The sequence below is a fragment of the Talaromyces rugulosus genome, chromosome VI (assembly GCF_013368755.1).
Source record: "Talaromyces rugulosus chromosome VI, complete sequence".
Classification (NCBI taxonomy): Eukaryota; Fungi; Ascomycota; class Eurotiomycetes; order Eurotiales; family Trichocomaceae; genus Talaromyces; species Talaromyces rugulosus.
Window position 1 is genome coordinate 2,853,659 of NC_049566.1, and position 17,373 is coordinate 2,871,031.

Below are 17,373 nucleotides of genomic sequence, written 5' to 3' on the forward strand. Positions count from 1 at the left end.
TCTATAGTTCATTTGCATCTGCATGGCATTATTGAATACGTAATTACTTTATCAGGTCCGTTCTCGATCCCAACGGGGTTTCTTTAAGCAATTAAACAGGAACAAGGTGGGGGGGAAGTACACCATTTTGTACACGAGAAAAGAAACAACACCCCCTCCAGAGAAGTAAAAGTAGAAAAGGCCGGAGGAGGGGATAAGCCAGAAAGAGGCTAGTGAATGTACAGCAAGAAAAGCCAAACTCCTTATATCAGCGGCCGCTTTGTGTCTTGGGCGCCCCGGCGAATGACATCTCCAATGCGCCAGCGCGGCGGGATGAGTTTGCCGTTGCCAGCGCGCTGTTGCTGACGATGCCATTCCTGTTCCATGTCGGGGGTCATGCCCTCTGGAGGTGGTAGGGCGCCACCAGCGATGCCCGTCGAGAACTTGAGCTGAAGCACGTTGCCGATTTCGTCGCAGGCGGTCAGTAACCGGTCCAGATCTTCCTTGTTGTGCGCTGCCGAGACGCAGAAGCGGGCGCGCGATGAGACGAGTGGTGTGGCTGGGTAGCCGACGATGACGACGGAGATTTTGCGTTTGAGCATCTCGTGCGAAAAGGCAGGCATTTTGGCTGGGCTGAACAGGAGGACGGGGACGATGGGCGAGTCGTCATGTCCGTACACGATAAAGCCGAGGCGTTTCAGACCAAGACGGAGATATCGAGAGTTGAAGGCTAGGCGCTGTAGCCGCTCCTCGCCCTGGCCTGGCAGGATGTCGCCGTTGATGAGACGGAGAGAAGTGATGATTTGCGTGAGAATCGGGGGAGCTGGCGCCTCTCCAAATACTACTCCAGCATTTGATGCTCGGAGAGCGTCAATCATTACCTTGTCAGCTGCAACATATCCTCCATTGGCGCCAAATGACTTGGTCATCGTGCCCATCAAAATGTCCACCTCGGACGTGTCCACGCCGAAATAATCACACACGCCTCGTCCGCTAGGTCCAACTGCACCGATGGAGTGGGCTTCGTCGATAAACAGGTTGAATTTGTACTTTCGCTTGAGCGCAATCAAGCCTGGTAAATTGCACATTGACCCTTCCATAGAGTAGAGTCCCTCCACGACGATCAAGATCTTCTTCCAGGGACGGTGTGTGCGTGGTTGGCCTTGTGAAATCGCTTCGCGGAGTTTGCGCTCCAGCGACTTCATATCGTTGTGTCTGAACATACCAATTGATGCCCCTGAGAGTCGTGCGCCGAAGCGAATTGATGCGTGGTTCAGCTCGTCTGAAATGATCAGAGACCCTTTGCCGACCAAAGCCGGGAATATAGTTGCATTTGTGCCGAATCCCATGGAAAAGATCATGGATGCCTCCTTGCCCACAAACTTGGCCACTAGGTCTTCGGCTTCGACATGGAGATCAGTTGTGCCTGATTCGACGCGGGTGCTGGTAGTGCTGATACTGTATTTGCGTAGGTTCTCTTCCACGGCATCGGCGCAGGGACCTTCTGACTGCGCGAACCCGAGGTAGTTGTACGAACTCATGTTGAGCGTATCTGTGGTGGTGCCCGTGAAATAAAAGTGCCGGTTATAGTCATCCGTGGAGCGGTCAATGAGAGTAATATAACGGCCCGGAACACCAGTTACTGGACGCTCAAAGCAGTCATTGATGCGCAGCTTGAGTCGACGGACATAGAAATTGTCAAAGTCGCTATTCAACGCCCCGTATCCATTGCGTGGTTTCAAGTGCCGATAATCCGCCTCCTTGAAGCGCTTCCCGAAAAAGTCTCGGACGTGACCGAAAGCAATCAATATTAAATAACTAACATAGGTTGTCAAGAGGTAATAATACGGGGGTTCGTCCATTATAGGTTCGGGGAAGTGCCCTCCTGGGTGCCGGCTCGTGTGTCTGTGGCTCGGATGAGCGAGGGGAGCAAACTGAGCATGTTGCCTGGCTAGTCGCCTCGTCTCCTCGGCCGACGGAGGCTTGAAAAGGGTGGTCGGTGGCTCGTCCATATTGGGGCTATCGGCAGTCGCCGTCGAGAGCGATATTGTCGGCAGTGATAACGAGGCCGAACTGATCGGGACTGCCGGGTTTGGAGGAGGGGTCGATCGGCTGGCCACGACAAGGGCGGAGTGCGCAGCCGACGACTCAGCCTTGGACTTGGGAGACGTCGAGAAGAATTGAGTTATACGACTGGACTTGGATGTCGAGTTTTTGATCGGAATGCCACCCTTCTCCGCGGATGACGAGATGTTAGAAGGGGACGAGTTGCTGGAGAAAGGGCTCGAGGGTCGAAAAGGCATCGCAAGAATACTGGCAGGGAAATCAGAGCGATATTGTCACCAGTTCGTATCCGGTCATCGAGGGCTGACGACTAGATTTCAGGGTCGCAAGAATCGGAGCGTCTGTTCTCGAAATGTTAGCCAGCTCCCGACTTGTCCTAGTCCGAGGGATTCAATGCGTAGCGACAGCGCACTGCCTGGGCTCCAAAGGCAGCGCATAGCCTGACAGTGAACGCTGACAATGACAGATGAAGGTCAAGGACATACCCTCGCATTCCTCGAACGACGTGGGCCAAATGAATCCGATAAAGCCAAAGATGGCAGATAAGCGGTCAAGGGCACGCGGGGCCTCCAGACGGTGGACAGCCTCAGGTTCTCTCCGCAGACGGACGTGATTTCCGGACAACGACCTCGAGGACACCAGAGATAGTGGTTCTAGGAGCGGACGGCGAGATGGAGGGAGATCCTGACATGAAGGCAGCGAGGTGGTTGGAGATAAGTTGTTTCTGCGGCGGAGCCATAACTTACGGGGAGCTCGAGCGCCGCTGGGCGTTACCAGGGAAGACGTGGAATACGAATACGCAGTACGCATACACACAAGCATTTAGGACGAATAGGCTACGTACTGCCGTATATTGATGGTAATATTTCCATACCATACCCACCCGTTGTAAAATTGAAAATTTGTTGGGCCCCTGGATCGCCCGCGCTGGGCCAAGACGGGACTAGCGCCATCCTGCACCTGCCTCTAGAGCCTCAGGCTGGCAGCGCTTGCTCCTTCAGCCACGACACTACGGATAAAGGCTGTTTAGTTCTGTTGGTTCTTGTATCGGCGCTTCGAGGCTGACTAGACCGCGACTATCGCCTGGTGGCGGTCTGGTCAGTGGTGTTCTGGTCAGTCTGCGCAGCTCACGGCGTCAATAATGACCTCATCCACTAGGATTATGCCGCAAACAGGCATTCGTCCTAATTACACAGAGCAGAGTCTTCATATCAATAAGATCCTAAGATGATACGTTCCGTACTGCAACGTGCAAGCCCTGTCTATGCTCATACAGTTACATGGTTCATACAGTTATAGGGTACGTACATTAGGAGGCGCTAGAGCGAGACTGGCACAGCAGCTCATTACTAATGGCGTTACACAGCATCTGCATTCCTCCCAGGTTATTCAGACTTCACGTCTTGAGCAGATATCATAAATGGCTTTTGTGCAAGGCATCAATTGGTGTATTATTGTAGCCAGCGACGCTTTCGTCCCGGCTCGTTTGCGGAATACAAAAGTTACGCCCGCATGTAGCCGAGTCCCGAGCCTAGAACCCCACGTCAACCAACCGCCTAGGACATTATTTCGCTGTCTTTCACAGTATTATGATACCGTTCGAGGTTGGGAGATTTCCTACAGCGACTTCCATCGATCCAGACTGAGTTCGCACTGTCAAAAATGATACCCCCGCAAGTAGGCTCGGAGGAGGCCACAGAATTGTGGCGGCCATCGGCGCCCGAGCGAACGCAGATTCACCATTTCAAAGACCTTGTCAATCGCAAATACAGCCTGGAACTGGCAGACTACCACGATCTCTGGAAATGGAGTGTCTCGGAACCTGCGCTTTTCTGGGAGGAGGTGTGGCACCATACAATGGTCAAGGCGCACACTCCATTCACCAAGGTATGGAAGCTCTGTAATGATGATGATGATGCTTGCGCGGTTACATAGCTAAGACACCCATCAAGGTCCTGGATTCGAATGTGCCACTCTTCCCTAGACCTCGTTTCTTTGAGGGGAGTACGCTGAATTTTGCCGAGAACCTTCTCTTCCCCAAAACCTGTCCCGGAGACGACTCAATCGCTATCATCGGCGCCACCGAGTCAGACCGCGAGTTCGTCTCGTGGAGAGAGCTACGTGACCGAGTGCGAATATGTGCCAATGCTATGAGACAGAGCGGAGTAATCACTGGAGACCGTGTGGCCGGGTTTGTCGGTAACCATGTGAACGCGGTCGTGGCCATGCTGGCGACGACATCCATCGGTGCTTTCTGGACCGCCATCTCACCTGACTCGGGCGTTCATGCCGTTCTGGACCGTCTTGCGCAAATCAAGCCTAAAGTCTTGTTTGCAGACAATGGCTCTCTGTACAACGGAAAAGTACATGGCACCGAGTCGAAAGTGGTTGAGATTGTTGCAGGACTGCAGGACCTGGAGCGCGTCCTGATCTTCCAGGCCATGAAGACCGCAGAACTCGACCTGGAAAAAGTGAAGCCTGTGAATGGTTCGGCATCAACATATGCAAGCTTTTGTGATGAACTCAAAGATCAGGATGCACCATTAAAATTCGAGTATCTGGATCCAGACCACCCAGTATATATCCTTTACTCGTCCGGCACTACCGGGGCTCCCAAGCCAATCGTGCATGGCGCATTGGGAACGCTTCTTCAGCATAAAAAAGAGCATGTTCTCCATAGTGATATCCGGCCTGGCGACCGATTGTTCTATTACACCACGACTACTTGGATGATGTGGCACTGGCTTGTGTCGGGCCTTGCTAGTGGCGCCACCATCGTGGTATACGACGGCAGCCCTTTTCGTCCACTTGATATTGAAGATGACAAAGGTGATATGGCCATGGCTAGACTAATTGACGAACTCGAAATCACACAATTTGGGACCTCGGCCAAATACCTCTCTATGATCGAACAGGCCTCTTTGAACCCGCGCAACCATCCCCACCGGCCAGTCCACTTGAAGACGTTGCGGGCAGTCTTTAGCACTGCAGCGCCATTGGCGCCTTCTACTTTTGATTATATTTACTCTTCGTTCCATACAGACATTATGCTCGGATCCATCACGGGAGGAACCGATATCATTTCTCTGTTCGGTGCCTCTTGTCCTATACTACCCGTTCATCGGGGCGAAATTCAATGTCGTGGGCTAGGAATGGCTGTGGCCACATTTGATTTTGCAGGCAATGATATAACAACTTCCGACGAGCCTGGTGATTTGGTCTGCACCACACCGTTCCCAGCACAGCCCGTGATGTTCTGGCCTCCAGGACCCCAGGGCAGTGAGAAATACAGAAAGAGCTACTTTGATGCATTTGGACCCAACACATGGCATCACGGTGACTTTTTGCGGGTCAATCCCAAGACAGGCGGCTTAACGATGCTTGGGCGAAGCGACGGCGTATTGAAACCAGCTGGAGTGCGGTTCGGAAGCGCCGAGATATATAATGTCATCTTAAAACACTTTGCTAGCGAGATCGAAGACTCTTTGTGCATTGGGCGAAGACGTGAAGGCATTGATACGGACGAGACGGTGGTGCTTTTTGTGAAACTTGTGCCAGGCAGTTTCGCGCCCGGCCGTGGCATCTCCCAGGACTTGACGGACAGGATCCAGGCTGCCATTCGCAAGGAGCTCAGTGCACGACATGTGCCAGGAATTATTGATGTTTGCCCGGGCAATGAAATTCCAGTGACTTCAAATGGAAAGAAGGTCGAGAATGCAGTGAAACAGATTCTCTGCGGCCTGAATATCAAAACTTCTGCTAGCGTGGCCAACGCAGCTTGTCTCGATGGATACAAGCAATGGGCGGCGGAGCATTAGATTTTCTTTTTTTTCTCTTTTTTTTTTTCCTTCGTAGACTTGCCATATTTCGGTTTAGATTTTCTTATGCCATGTGAAGTCTAGATTATTTCTGGCTGGACATGGACGTTTGGTAATACATTCAGCATTATTTGCCTAGCGGGCTGAGTGTGAATATTGAAGTTATATTAATATTGTTCATTTATCTCTTAAACTTTCCGAATTTATATGCTTATTTTAAACAAGAATAAATGCTGGACAGCTGTTTACTTTGCCCTCCGATTAGATAAGCATCTGGGGTTGGTCGGAGATCCGCTGCGGCCGGCAAGGAAAACTATTCCAGCAGTCACAACTGATCCCAGAGAGCTTCGCTTTTTTCCTTCTCCCGCCCACCTTTCTCTCTGTACCGTCCTGTGGCTGATAATTACCTCTGGTCAATATGCGTCGATCAGCTCTGCGGACTGTTCAGTCTGTTGGGCCTCTGGTTCAGAGCCAGCGAACAGCGACCAGACGGTTCGCAAGTGCTGCGGATGCTATAGCCAAGGTGCGTCTCACTCTGTTTATCTATGAGTTTCCATACGAATTTGCTAAAACATTTTGGATTTAAAAATAGGACCCTGCCGAATTCGACCAAATAACAACCCTTCCTAATGGCATCCGTGTTGCATCGGAATCTCTCCAGGGACCTTTCTCTGGAGTTGGCGTGTACGTCGACGCTGGATCGCGATACGAAGATGATAGCATTCGCGGAGTCAGTCACATCATGGACCGTCTAGCGTTCAAGTCGACGAAATCGAAAAGCGGAGATGAAATGCTCGAAGCTCTGGAGTCGCTGGGCGGGAACATACAATGCGCCTCGTCTCGGGAATCGTTAATGTATCAGTCGGCCAGCTTCAACTCGGCGGTTCCGACGACGCTCGGCTTGCTGGCTGAGACTATTCGCGATCCCCTAATCACAGAAAAGGAAGTGGAGGAGCAGTTGATGACGGCCGAATATGAGATAAACGAAATATGGAGCAAGCCCGAGCTTATCTTGCCTGAACTTGTTCACATGGCCGCATTCAAGAACAACACGCTGGGAAACCCTCTGTTATGCCCGGAAGAGCGACTGTCGGAGATTAACAAGGCGGTTGTGGAAAAGTACCGGGCTGCGTTTTTCAAACCGGAGCGTATGGTGATTGCATTCGCCGGTGTTCCACATGAGAATGCCGTCAAGTTGACGGAGCAGTATTTTGGCGACATGCAATCACAACACAAGGGACCGAGTCTCCAAGGAAAAGGCATTGAGACCACCCTTTCAAACGATCCGGTCGCCCAAAAGGAGGGCGAATTGCCTACCGTTCCTCTATCCACCGCAACCGCTAATGTGTCCAGCAACGTGCACACGGAAAAGACTCAATCGTCCATTCTGACAAAACTTCCATTCCTGAAAAACCTATCCTCGTCCGCCCCACGTCAAGAAATAGCAAAGGTCCTTGATCCCTCCGCTCTCGAACTGTCGACACTCGACTTTCGTCGTCCGGCTCACTACACCGGCGGATTTTTATCGCTGCCCCCAATTCCACCTCCCGCAAACCCCAACCACCCTCGTTTAAGCCACATCCACCTTGCATTCGAGGCTCTCCCAATCTCATCGCCGGATATCTATGCGCTCGCAACGCTGCAGACATTGCTCGGCGGAGGCGGTTCGTTCTCGGCCGGCGGCCCCGGAAAGGGCATGTACTCTCGCCTATACACCAATGTACTGAACCAGCACGGCTGGGTCGAAAGCTGCATTGCATTCAACCACAGCTATATAGACAGCGGTATCTTTGGCATCTCGGCTTCGTGCAGTCCGACTCGCACCCCGCAAATGCTCGAAGTGATGTGCCGGGAGCTGCAGGCCTTGACGCTGGAAAACGGGTTTTCTGCGCTTCAAATGCAGGAAGTCAACCGCGCCAAGAACCAGCTGCGATCCTCACTGCTGATGAACCTGGAATCGCGCATGGTCGAGCTGGAGGACCTCGGCCGCCAGGTCCAGGTCCACGGGCGCAAGGTCGGGGTGAAGGAGATGTGCGAGCGCATTGAAGCGCTGACAGTCAAGGATCTGCGCCGTGTCGCCAGTCAGGTATTTGGCGGTCTCATCCGCAATGCAGGCGAAGGCACTGGAAAGCCGACAGTAGTGATTCAAGAAGGCGAGCTCGAAGGCTACAAGCTGCGCCCGTTCCCATGGGAGGACATTCAAGAGCGCATTTCGCGGTGGAAGTTGGGCCGAGTATAAGACAGCAGCCTTGCTACTACAATTCTCTCTTCTCTAATTATTTTATTTCTTGTCATGGACATGACTGAAAAGTCCTATAAAAGGCATTTGAGCACATGTACTATATAATGCATTGGATCCGGGATAGACTGGAATTGTAAAGATAGATTGCCTATTCTGTTGCCCTTGTCTCAAGTAATATTTTAGACCTATTTTTATAATTATTAATATCAGTTAACGTGATGAAGTGATTGATGATTTGTACTTCAGGTCTCGTGCGCGGCGAACACGCCAAGCCCGGCGTCCAAGCTCCAACTAATTCGCGGACCGGGTAAAAAGTTGGTTCGGCTTCTCTTCCATCATCATCATTTTGTCCTCTCGACAATCTCTCTCTGTCACCAATCTCTGTACTATACATACCATTTCTTCCTCGACGAATCTCCATCTTTCGCCTCTTTCTTTTATTTCGTTTTTTCATTGATAACCCGACAAGGGAGAAGGAAAAAAAATCTTTCACAATGGTCAAGCTCACCGAGGTCGAAGACGAACATTTCACATCCGAGAAGCCTACTCCTACCCAGAAGGATTCGCTTATTACATCGGATAATGAAGAAGACGATGATTTCACTGACACCGGTATGTCGTTTTTTTCTTGTCTATTGTCATTTGAGTTGCAGGCAATGGAGTCGCTATTTCCTACCGCAAAAGACCTACACCTGTCCCAATCAGAAACCATTCCGACAGCCTTGGGCTAATCCTTTTTTTTATCAATACAGAATCCGAAATCTCCGTCGAATCAGCCGCCGAAATCGAAAGCGAGAATCTGTACGAGCGCATCATTGCCCTGAAGGACATCATCCCACCGCACTCTCGCCGCCGCATCGCCGGCACTGTCACCGGCATCACAGACTTCACAAAGTCGACTTTCTCATTCAGCGGCAAGGCTCTATGGGTTATCAGCACGAGTGCCTTTTTGCTCGGTGTACCTTGGGCTCTTGCATTTGCCGAGGAGGAACAGTATGCGCAGATGGAGAAGGAGCAGGGAATGATGAAGGGTGCTAACGAGGTTATTTTTCCTGTCTGGATACAATATAAAAAGAAAGAAAAAAACTGACGAGTTGTGTGGTTTTAGATGCTCACCCCTGGTGTTGACGCTGCTGCTGCTGCTCTTGGCGGTATCCAGGAGAAGCAGTCGCAACCTGCTCTGTGAGCAACGACCACATCCACACACATTTAACACCATCTCGATGAAAACCTCGACGATGGTTTCTTTCAAGAAGGGCTACTACTATGGGATCATAGGATACACCAACAACGACAAATATAACAACAATAAACAAGATAAAAAAACGTTACCAGGTCACTAGTTGATCAATTGTCGGGTCTTGCTGGGAAGCGACACTTTTGCTTGCATGGTGCGCATTTCCGAATGGCGTCTTTGACATAATTATCATGAATTGGGCGTACAACGAAAGGCTAGAAAGAGGGCATGGCATTTGGTTGGGTTGGTTTTCTTTGTATCCTATCAGATTCTCCTCTCTTCGAAATGTATTTATATGATTATTACTATTATTATTTATTTATTTCTCTTGGTTTGGAAACTTTTTTTTTTGCTAAAATCGGATTTTTTGATCATGATGATATATTTCAATGTTACTAGAAAAGTAAGGCTTATACGGCCTCGATGGTGAATCCATTGAAAAGGACTAGCAAGTTGAGAACAGAACGGGGTATATCGTTCTTTTTATAAGAACCGAGAGTCGTCTTTCCAAAACGACGTTATAGACATAGAGAAACCTTCAAGCCGCTACATCAAGGCCGTAAAGAAAGCGCAAAGAAATTCCAAATCCCAAAACACTTGGGTATCATCCAATTCATCCAGTATTATCCTAACGCAGTTAAAAAAAAATTAGCAACCAGTAGAAAAGTGACTCAAATGGAAAGACACTAAATACCGGTTTTTTCTCGTGCTACTTTCAGCGTATGATGAAAATCCCTCCATAGACGCTGAATCTCGCCATCCTTGTCCATCGTATCCACGACTTTGTTGGCCATTTTGGCTCTTTTCCTTCGTGATAGAGTCTCTCGCTCAACAGAGCGCTGGGGGTCTGAAAATCCCTCTTTGGCGTCGAGGTAGTCGACGACCCATTCGTAGAGATTGAAGCGCCAGTGTAGGAGCGTGTGGGTTAGAACGGCGTTGGCTTTGCAGTGTCTATCGTTATAACTGTCAAGCTGTGTGTCTGAAAGAAATAGGGTGATGGTTTAACTTACTTTCCGAGGTAGAAATGTTGGTCTTCTGGAGGAAGAGGATTTCCTTCTCGGTCACGATCAGGCCTTTTTGCTCTGTTTTGCCTCTCTTCCTCTTCCTCTTCGTCGTCCTCTTCTTCATCATCGTCATCGCTTTCGACAAGTGGCTCCAGAGTTTCTTCTGAATATGGCTCACCAAACAACCTGATATCAGAAGATGCCGGATGCTTTGTCCGGTTGCACGCAGCACAGTTGTAAAAGTCGGAAATCGGGAAGCTGGTGTCATCGATATACGGTCTCGCACGCAGCGCATTACAAAAATCGGTATTCCACACTGAGGAAATGAGCTGTGACCCAGCGCGACCAACCACCTCGTCATCGAGTTTCCGAAACGCAAACTGGTAGATATCATCGTGGCGCTCAAAGGCTGGGTTGAGCTTGTTGTGTACCATCCACTCTACCACGTCGCGGAAACACTGGCGTGGTTGTTTGGTGCGATGACGACTGAATTCAAAGGGTACGCTGGCGGCTGGAACGCCCATTTTGTCATCGTCATCGGCGTCGACGAATGAGGCGTCGTCTTGGTCGAGGTCTTCGTCGGCGTTTAGCTCGGACTCGACATCGCTGTCATCGTCGCCGTTTTTGTGGTAATCGTATATGTTTATCTTTGGAAAGGAGACTGCGTCCGCGCTATCGTCCGCCGCGTGGTCGTCCTCGTCATCGGATTCTTCTTCCTCGCTTGCGTCTGTCGAGTCTGCTGCGTTTGTAGAGTCCTTTTGACCAGCTCGGCGGCGGCGTAAGAGATCTAGATGTCTCTGGCGCTTACTTCTCTCTGAATTGACCGGTGCACCACGAGTACGGCTTTGCTTCACAGCTGGGGTATATTAGTCAAGTTGAAAGTAACATAGATGTTGGGAAAAGCCTTACCAGTATCCATAAGATCTTCCAGGTCCTCCTGGATGTCGAGCTCATCCTGTCGGGAGAGTGGTGTTTTCTGAGAGCCCATAGGAGGTCCCCTAGGTGTATGCGGAGATCTTCTTAGAATTCGACGTGCTGGAGTCGAAGTGACCACGTCGTCCGACGAGTCATCATCGTCGTCTTCCACTTTCTGCTTTCCCTTGGGTGTATTGCGTTTGCGACTGACAGGAACTATGTCAGACTCGCTATCATCTTCCTCAACAACGAACAAATCTTGAGACCGTTTTGGCGTCGCTGTTATGCGTTTACGACTAGAGGGAGGAGCAGTAACGAGAGCATCTGCGTCACTTGTCTCTGACTCTGCTAGCTCTGTCAGATCGACTAGTAATGATTTCTTGCGCGGTGGAGAACCACCGCTGCTGGATAGTTGTCGCTTCGTTCCCAAGATAGATCGAGTCTTGGGTGCAGAGTATTCACTCTGATCAGTATCATCGGCCTTTTTGCTGCTACCTCTGCGGCGGCTAGATTTGGCGATTTTGGATGTGGTGTCTTTTTCTTTTCTTTTCTGTTTGCGAGATGTCGAGGGTTGAGGCTTCTGATCACTTTCGCTGTCATCAGGTACTACAATTGTGAACGGGCGTCTTCTCTTTGACGACTGAACGACTTCTCCCTCTGAAGATGATTCACCATGCTCTTCCTTTACGGAGTGGCGGGAAGATGAGGATGAAGAATGCTTCTGCTTTGACTTGCTGGGTGTATCTTTATGGGACAAGTCAGAAAACTGTCACAATGTGATCATCTTTTGATACGTACTCGAAGTCATAACTTGCCCCTCGTCACTGCTACTACTAGCAGAAGGTGCATTTCTGCGAGACTTGGATGCGGCGCTATAATCCTCTAACTGCAGCTGTCCCTTGACAACCATATCTCTTTTCGATGAGAAAGAAGAAGGGTGCGAATATCTGATTCTTGCTGGGCGGAGAGGACTGGAATGAAAAGTGTCAGCCTCGCCCGGCGGCGGAGAAGAGGTCTCCACAATCGGTGCAAATGTGAGGCGCGTTTGCTGCTTTTTCTTGCCGTATGTGCGGGGCATGGTGATTAGATATTGGGATTCTAAAAGCAGTCGTTATAATGCATGGCTTTTATTCGTCGAGGACATGAACTCGCTGTTAACTGATGTCGTTGATAGAAATAAATGTGAAGCAATTAATGGTTATCGCGATAACCGCTTATCCTATTACGGCAGACTGTGCCAACCATTGAAGCATAATACAATTTTACACAATATTTACAACTGTTTTAATTAAATCATGAACAGAAATCTAGTTTTGACAAGCTGTATGGAGACTGAAATGACCTATGTAAATGGCTTTGCCAATTCATTTAATTATTCGTTAACAGCAAGCATATCAACAATCAAAGCTACACCCCGTCAAATCCCAAGCCCTACGGTTTTTAGTACTTTGTTCCTTCTGTCTCGCACTTTCTTTTTTTTCTTTCTCTTTTTCTTTCTCTATCTCTCTATCTCTCGCCCCCTCTCTCTAGCTTGGAGATACAGCCATGGCTACCCCCTGGAACATTCGTGGTTCAGCATCTCAGCTTTTCTATCAAGACAAGCAGTCGTCTCAGTACAAGGCCTTTCTCGCCATTCGCATTTGCCTCATCCAGATCGGTCTATTCTTGGAGGCTTTATCGAAGAAGCTGTTGACCCCGAAGCAGCAGCTCGCTGTTTTCTTCACATGACATGTGCCGAAGAAAACTCCTCGCCAAAGAAGACAGTGTCTCAGTTTTTATCAGAATGGAAAGTTGTCATTGACAAGCGTGAGTGGGCAACATTATCACCAACTAATTGCTATTGCCTTTCTAATTCGAGCTCTAGTTCGCCCGACACGCGCAACCTCGCTGTCTGACGAGACACGAATGCTCATCTACAAAAGAGATGGAGGATGCTGTTGCCTTACAGGCACGCCCTTCAAGTCATACTCCGATCGGGAGCTAGAATACGTTCAAATGATTTCACCCCTGGCGTTTTCAGATTTGTCTAAAGGAGTACGTATGATCATACCATGATATCGAACTAGCTAACAAATATTCGAGACTGATCTTTCTGAAATACTGGACGCTTTCCTGTCACCAAAGTTGCTGGAAATATGGCGATTAGCTTTCTCTGGCCCAGACTCGGAGAGACTCGATAACCTCTGGCTGTTGTCTGCGTGGGCACTTGATGCTATAAGAAAAGGGGAAATATATTTTACGATCCAAAGCTGGGAACACTACCCTGATACGACCATAAAAAAGTCTATAAGTTGATACATCGTTTTATCTACTACGATATTGTGCTGATACTGACTAACCGGAGTACTATGTGGCCCCCAACGCGTTTCAACACGGACCTTGCCTTTACGACTCTCTATCGACAAACACCATGATAGTTGAGAATCGGACCCCTGAACTAACTCCTATTCTTAACGCAGATCTACTTGACTTTCATGCACACTTTTCAAAACCATTAGCATGGATTGAGATAAGAAAACGTATAAACACTTCTCCTAGTACCATCGGTAAGGCACACGAGAATATATATCAGCGTGTGTTCTTATGGGAAAAGAAAAAAGTTTCTTCGTTGGTATCGCCATTTCTCCGAATTTTCAGACACTCATAGATGCTATTACATCCTTTTGGTCGAGCTTTCGTTTATGATGGATTAATCTGGGCGAGCTCCCGCATGTATCCTCCGTCTCTTTCAATGACAGTCTACAAGCTCCCGTTTGGCTTGTACTTGCGAAGGGGGTCTACAGGCTTGGCCGCAAAATACCATGCCGAGGCTCATACCTTGCGTTTGGTGGAGCAGTCAACTCATATCCCTGCACCACGAGCGATCGATGTCTTGAAAACCCCACGCTTTTCGTACTTGCTCATGACTTGTGTTCCTGGACGACCGATTGGTCAATTGATAGATTCAATGACTGACGAAGAACTAAAGCAAGTCGTGACTGACTTGAAAGAATATGTTGCAGAACTTCGCACAATACCGAACCAAACAACGGAATTCCAAATTTGCAACTCTGAAGGGGGCGGTATCTTAGATTGGCGGATCCCTGACAGCCAGCGTGAGGAATTACGGTTCAAGACAGAAGCCGAATTCAACAAGTATCTAACGGGGTACGTGGTGGAAGAATATCGAAGACGTGCTTCTATATCACACAATGTTCGCCACGAGATTTTTTTCACCCACGGCGACCTGAACTTGAGGAATATCCTCGCGGAAAATGGGAAAATAACTGGTATTGTCGATTGGGAAAACGCAGGGTGGTTTCCTGAATACTGGGAGTATACCAAGGCCCATTACACTGTCCGAAGTGAGATACACTGGCTTGCTGATGTCGTCGATCGGGTATTTGAGGGATACCGTGAAGAACTAGTTGTCGAAAATATGCTTTCTGACCGTTTCGGCCCTTTCTAGCTGATAGCTCTGGGGCGCTATGGTTTATCTCTCAGATGAAAAGTTTCAGTTTCAATTCATTGTTCTAATCATTAACTGAGATCATTCCTTCATTCTTACTACCGTAGAGGATGGATTCAAACTCTAAACTCCAAAGGCAAAACGCTTTCATTAAAAATACAAAACAGAAACTAACAGTAAAAACCCCGAAACCATCCACGTTGAATAAAGATCCTAGTCAAGATATGACTATGCAACTGAATGCGCATGCCTTCCCCCGCGTGCATCAAAAACTTCACTTTTGGAGGTTTTGCACTTGAGCGCGGATTTGTCCCTGTTCTAGTGGTAACTTGTAGATGGCGGCTTGAGTTAATAGTCTGCTTTCGATGGCGGCTATTGTCATGTTAAGATCGATAATTCCATTCGCCTGCAAGGCTAGAACAGCATTTTTGACCCCGACTTGACACTCGACAAAAACAATATCGATGTGTTTTCTAATATTTGAAGAAACTTCTACTCTGTATATTGATCAATGATATCTTCAATATGGAAGTCTTGCGTATGGTTCGCAGTTAACTACATGTACATTGGAACTGCACCCTGTGTCGACTACATGTATACATCAATTCCTTTGTAATACTATAATTTCGATACCCTCTGAGATTCAATTTCTGGTAAATCTCGCTTTTTCACCTTCCCACTCGGCGTCCGTGGAATCGAGTCGACGAAATACACGCCTCCAGTGAGCCATTTGTGTGGAGATAGCCGCTGCTTGACCCAACCTGCAATATCTTCTGCTTTTATATCTTCGTTTTTACGGACTACAAACGCTCTAGGATGTTCCTGTCCATTGCTGCAGTATAGTTTAGCAGGATGTCTACTCATGCGTATCGTCCTTTTTTGGAGACTTACATTTTGGCCCCGACGACAGCGGCATCGAGAACGCCAGGATGAGTTACCAGAATGAGCTGCAGCTCCGCGGGTGCCACTTGAAGACCCTTGACTTTGATCAGTTCCTATAGATGTAAAATTAACAGTCAGCTATGAGAATGTTGAAAAAAAATCCATGGTCACATTGCTCACCTTCAACCGATCAACGATGTAGATGCAGCCCCGGCCATCTACGTATCCGATGTCTCCTGTCCGAACCCACCGGTACCCATCACTCTCAACCACAGTCTCACGCGTCGCCTTTTCGTTTCTCCAGTACCCTTTCATCATGTTTGGCCCTGCGACCCAGATCTCTCCCACGGTTTCTGATGTCTTGGTCGTTGCCTGGCCATCATCATCGGTAGGAACGATTTTGACGGCACAGTTCGGGTTCATCCAGCCAATACTTCGACCGTCGTCGTCCTCATCGGGAGGGAACCCAGTCACGGAACACGTAGTCTCGGTTAATCCCCAGCCTTGTTTTACTTTTACTCCGGCTCTCATGTACTTTTCCGTGATGCGAGCGGCAATCTCGCCGTTTAACGGGGCTGACCCGCTGGTCACAACTTCGATCGCTTTCAGATTGAAGTGATGTGTATTCTCATACTTGTCCAGCATGGTCAAAATGGTAGGCACTGTCGTCATGAATGTGATTCGGTAGATATCAAGGAACTGCAGGTATTTTTGCAGCGTGAAGTTTGGAAGGATAAAGACCTTGGCGCCAATCCGTGCAGCACTCATACACGAATACGTCTGTCCATATGCATGATACATGGGCAGAGGAGCAAGCCACCGCTCGCCGGAACTGTCAATGTTGGCCTTGCGTTGGCGACCCAGGGGTGTATCAGCAACGCTATTTCGCTTGAAAATGACTTGTTCTGAGTTGGCCACGAGGTTGTAGTGGGTGACTTCGACTCCCTTGGGAAGGCCAGTGGTGCCGCTCGAGTAGTTGATGACTGCTGTTGTGCTTTTTGCTTCTTCCAGCGTGGTGATGTGCTTCCATGACCAGGACCTGACCTCCTCTGGTGAACAAAAGACATCGGTCCACGGCCGGATTTGTGGGTGAGCTAGGTTCTCGTCTGGGTCTCCAAAAAGAAACACTCGGTCGATAGATATCGATGTTGCCTTGGCTGCTTTCAATGCAGTCTCAGCTCCCTCTGGGCTCGTTAACAGCGCGCGTGCTCCGCTGTCGCGTAGCTGATACTCCAGTTCTAACTACTTGGTCAGGTATATTGTTTGGAAAAAGAAAGAAAAGGAAAATACAAACCCAAAGCAGAGGCCGACGGAGCTATGGCAGTGAAAACGCAGCCTGCTGCCATAATCGCCCAGAAAGCAATTGGAAAGTACAGCCGGTTCCCAGAAAATAAAAGTACTCTGTCACCGGGTTGGAGATTTAGTTTCTGGAGCCCTCTGGCAAAGCGTTTGACCTCGATTTTGGCTTCATCGAGGCTGAAGTTCTGGGATGGCTTCTCGGCATTGAAGTATAGCGGTGTGCCTCGAGATGCCGCTGTGCCAGACGAGAATACGTACGAAGCCACATCGATTGCAGGAATCTCGACATTGAGAGGCGACGTTATGATTCTATTCGCCGGTTGTCTTTCTGTGACAGCGTCCGCCATTATCTGTTTGTGGAAATAGTAATCGATCAGTCTATCTCTGCCTATGTACTACACTCCTCCTCTCTGGGTAATAATATACTTATTTTCCAGGAATTGAAAATCGCACCCAAGGGTGAAGTGATATTCGGTCAGACTTCG

The 17,373-nt window shown here is 48.9% G+C and overlaps 7 protein-coding genes across 7 annotated transcripts; 4 read left to right on the forward strand and 3 right to left on the reverse strand.

Moving 5' to 3' along the window:
- Nucleotides 1–242: 242 nt before the first annotated feature.
- Nucleotides 243–2,282, reverse strand: TRUGW13939_11363 (uncharacterized protein; the record flags this gene model as incomplete). Its single annotated transcript, XM_035494471.1, has 1 exon — nt 243–2,282. One exon carries the CDS (start codon nt 2,280–2,282, stop codon nt 243–245), a length of 2,040 nt encoding a protein of 679 aa, XP_035350364.1.
- A 1,423-nt stretch (nt 2,283–3,705) lies between these two features.
- On the forward strand, nt 3,706–5,861 carry TRUGW13939_11364 (uncharacterized protein; the record flags this gene model as incomplete). Its single annotated transcript, XM_035494472.1, has 2 exons — nt 3,706–3,930; nt 3,996–5,861. The coding sequence occupies 2 exons, from the start codon at nt 3,706–3,708 to the stop codon at nt 5,859–5,861; spliced, it is 2,091 nt and encodes a 696-aa protein (XP_035350365.1).
- A 418-nt stretch (nt 5,862–6,279) lies between these two features.
- Nucleotides 6,280–8,100, forward strand: TRUGW13939_11365 (uncharacterized protein; the record flags this gene model as incomplete). The annotated part of the gene is made up of 2 exons (XM_035494473.1): nt 6,280–6,384; nt 6,454–8,100. 2 exons carry the CDS (start codon nt 6,280–6,282, stop codon nt 8,098–8,100), a joined length of 1,752 nt encoding a protein of 583 aa, XP_035350366.1.
- A 497-nt stretch (nt 8,101–8,597) lies between these two features.
- On the forward strand, nt 8,598–9,289 carry TRUGW13939_11366 (uncharacterized protein; the record flags this gene model as incomplete). Its single annotated transcript, XM_035494474.1, has 3 exons — nt 8,598–8,715; nt 8,856–9,145; nt 9,212–9,289. 3 exons carry the CDS (start codon nt 8,598–8,600, stop codon nt 9,287–9,289), a joined length of 486 nt encoding a protein of 161 aa, XP_035350367.1.
- Nucleotides 9,290–10,026: 737 nt separating this feature from the next.
- On the reverse strand, nt 10,027–12,337 carry TRUGW13939_11367 (uncharacterized protein; the record flags this gene model as incomplete). The annotated part of the gene is made up of 4 exons (XM_035494475.1): nt 10,027–10,291; nt 10,351–11,200; nt 11,254–12,003; nt 12,058–12,337. 4 exons carry the CDS (start codon nt 12,335–12,337, stop codon nt 10,027–10,029), a joined length of 2,145 nt encoding a protein of 714 aa, XP_035350368.1.
- Nucleotides 12,338–12,983: 646 nt separating this feature from the next.
- TRUGW13939_11368 (uncharacterized protein) lies at nt 12,984–14,707 on the forward strand (the record flags this gene model as incomplete). Its single annotated transcript, XM_035494476.1, has 4 exons — nt 12,984–13,065; nt 13,124–13,293; nt 13,604–13,805; nt 14,043–14,707. The coding sequence occupies 4 exons, from the start codon at nt 12,984–12,986 to the stop codon at nt 14,705–14,707; spliced, it is 1,119 nt and encodes a 372-aa protein (XP_035350369.1).
- A 618-nt stretch (nt 14,708–15,325) lies between these two features.
- Nucleotides 15,326–17,235, reverse strand: TRUGW13939_11369 (uncharacterized protein; the record flags this gene model as incomplete). The annotated part of the gene is made up of 4 exons (XM_035494477.1): nt 15,326–15,539; nt 15,599–15,702; nt 15,770–16,827; nt 16,884–17,235. 4 exons carry the CDS (start codon nt 17,233–17,235, stop codon nt 15,326–15,328), a joined length of 1,728 nt encoding a protein of 575 aa, XP_035350370.1.
- Between the last annotated feature and the right edge of the window lie 138 nt (nt 17,236–17,373).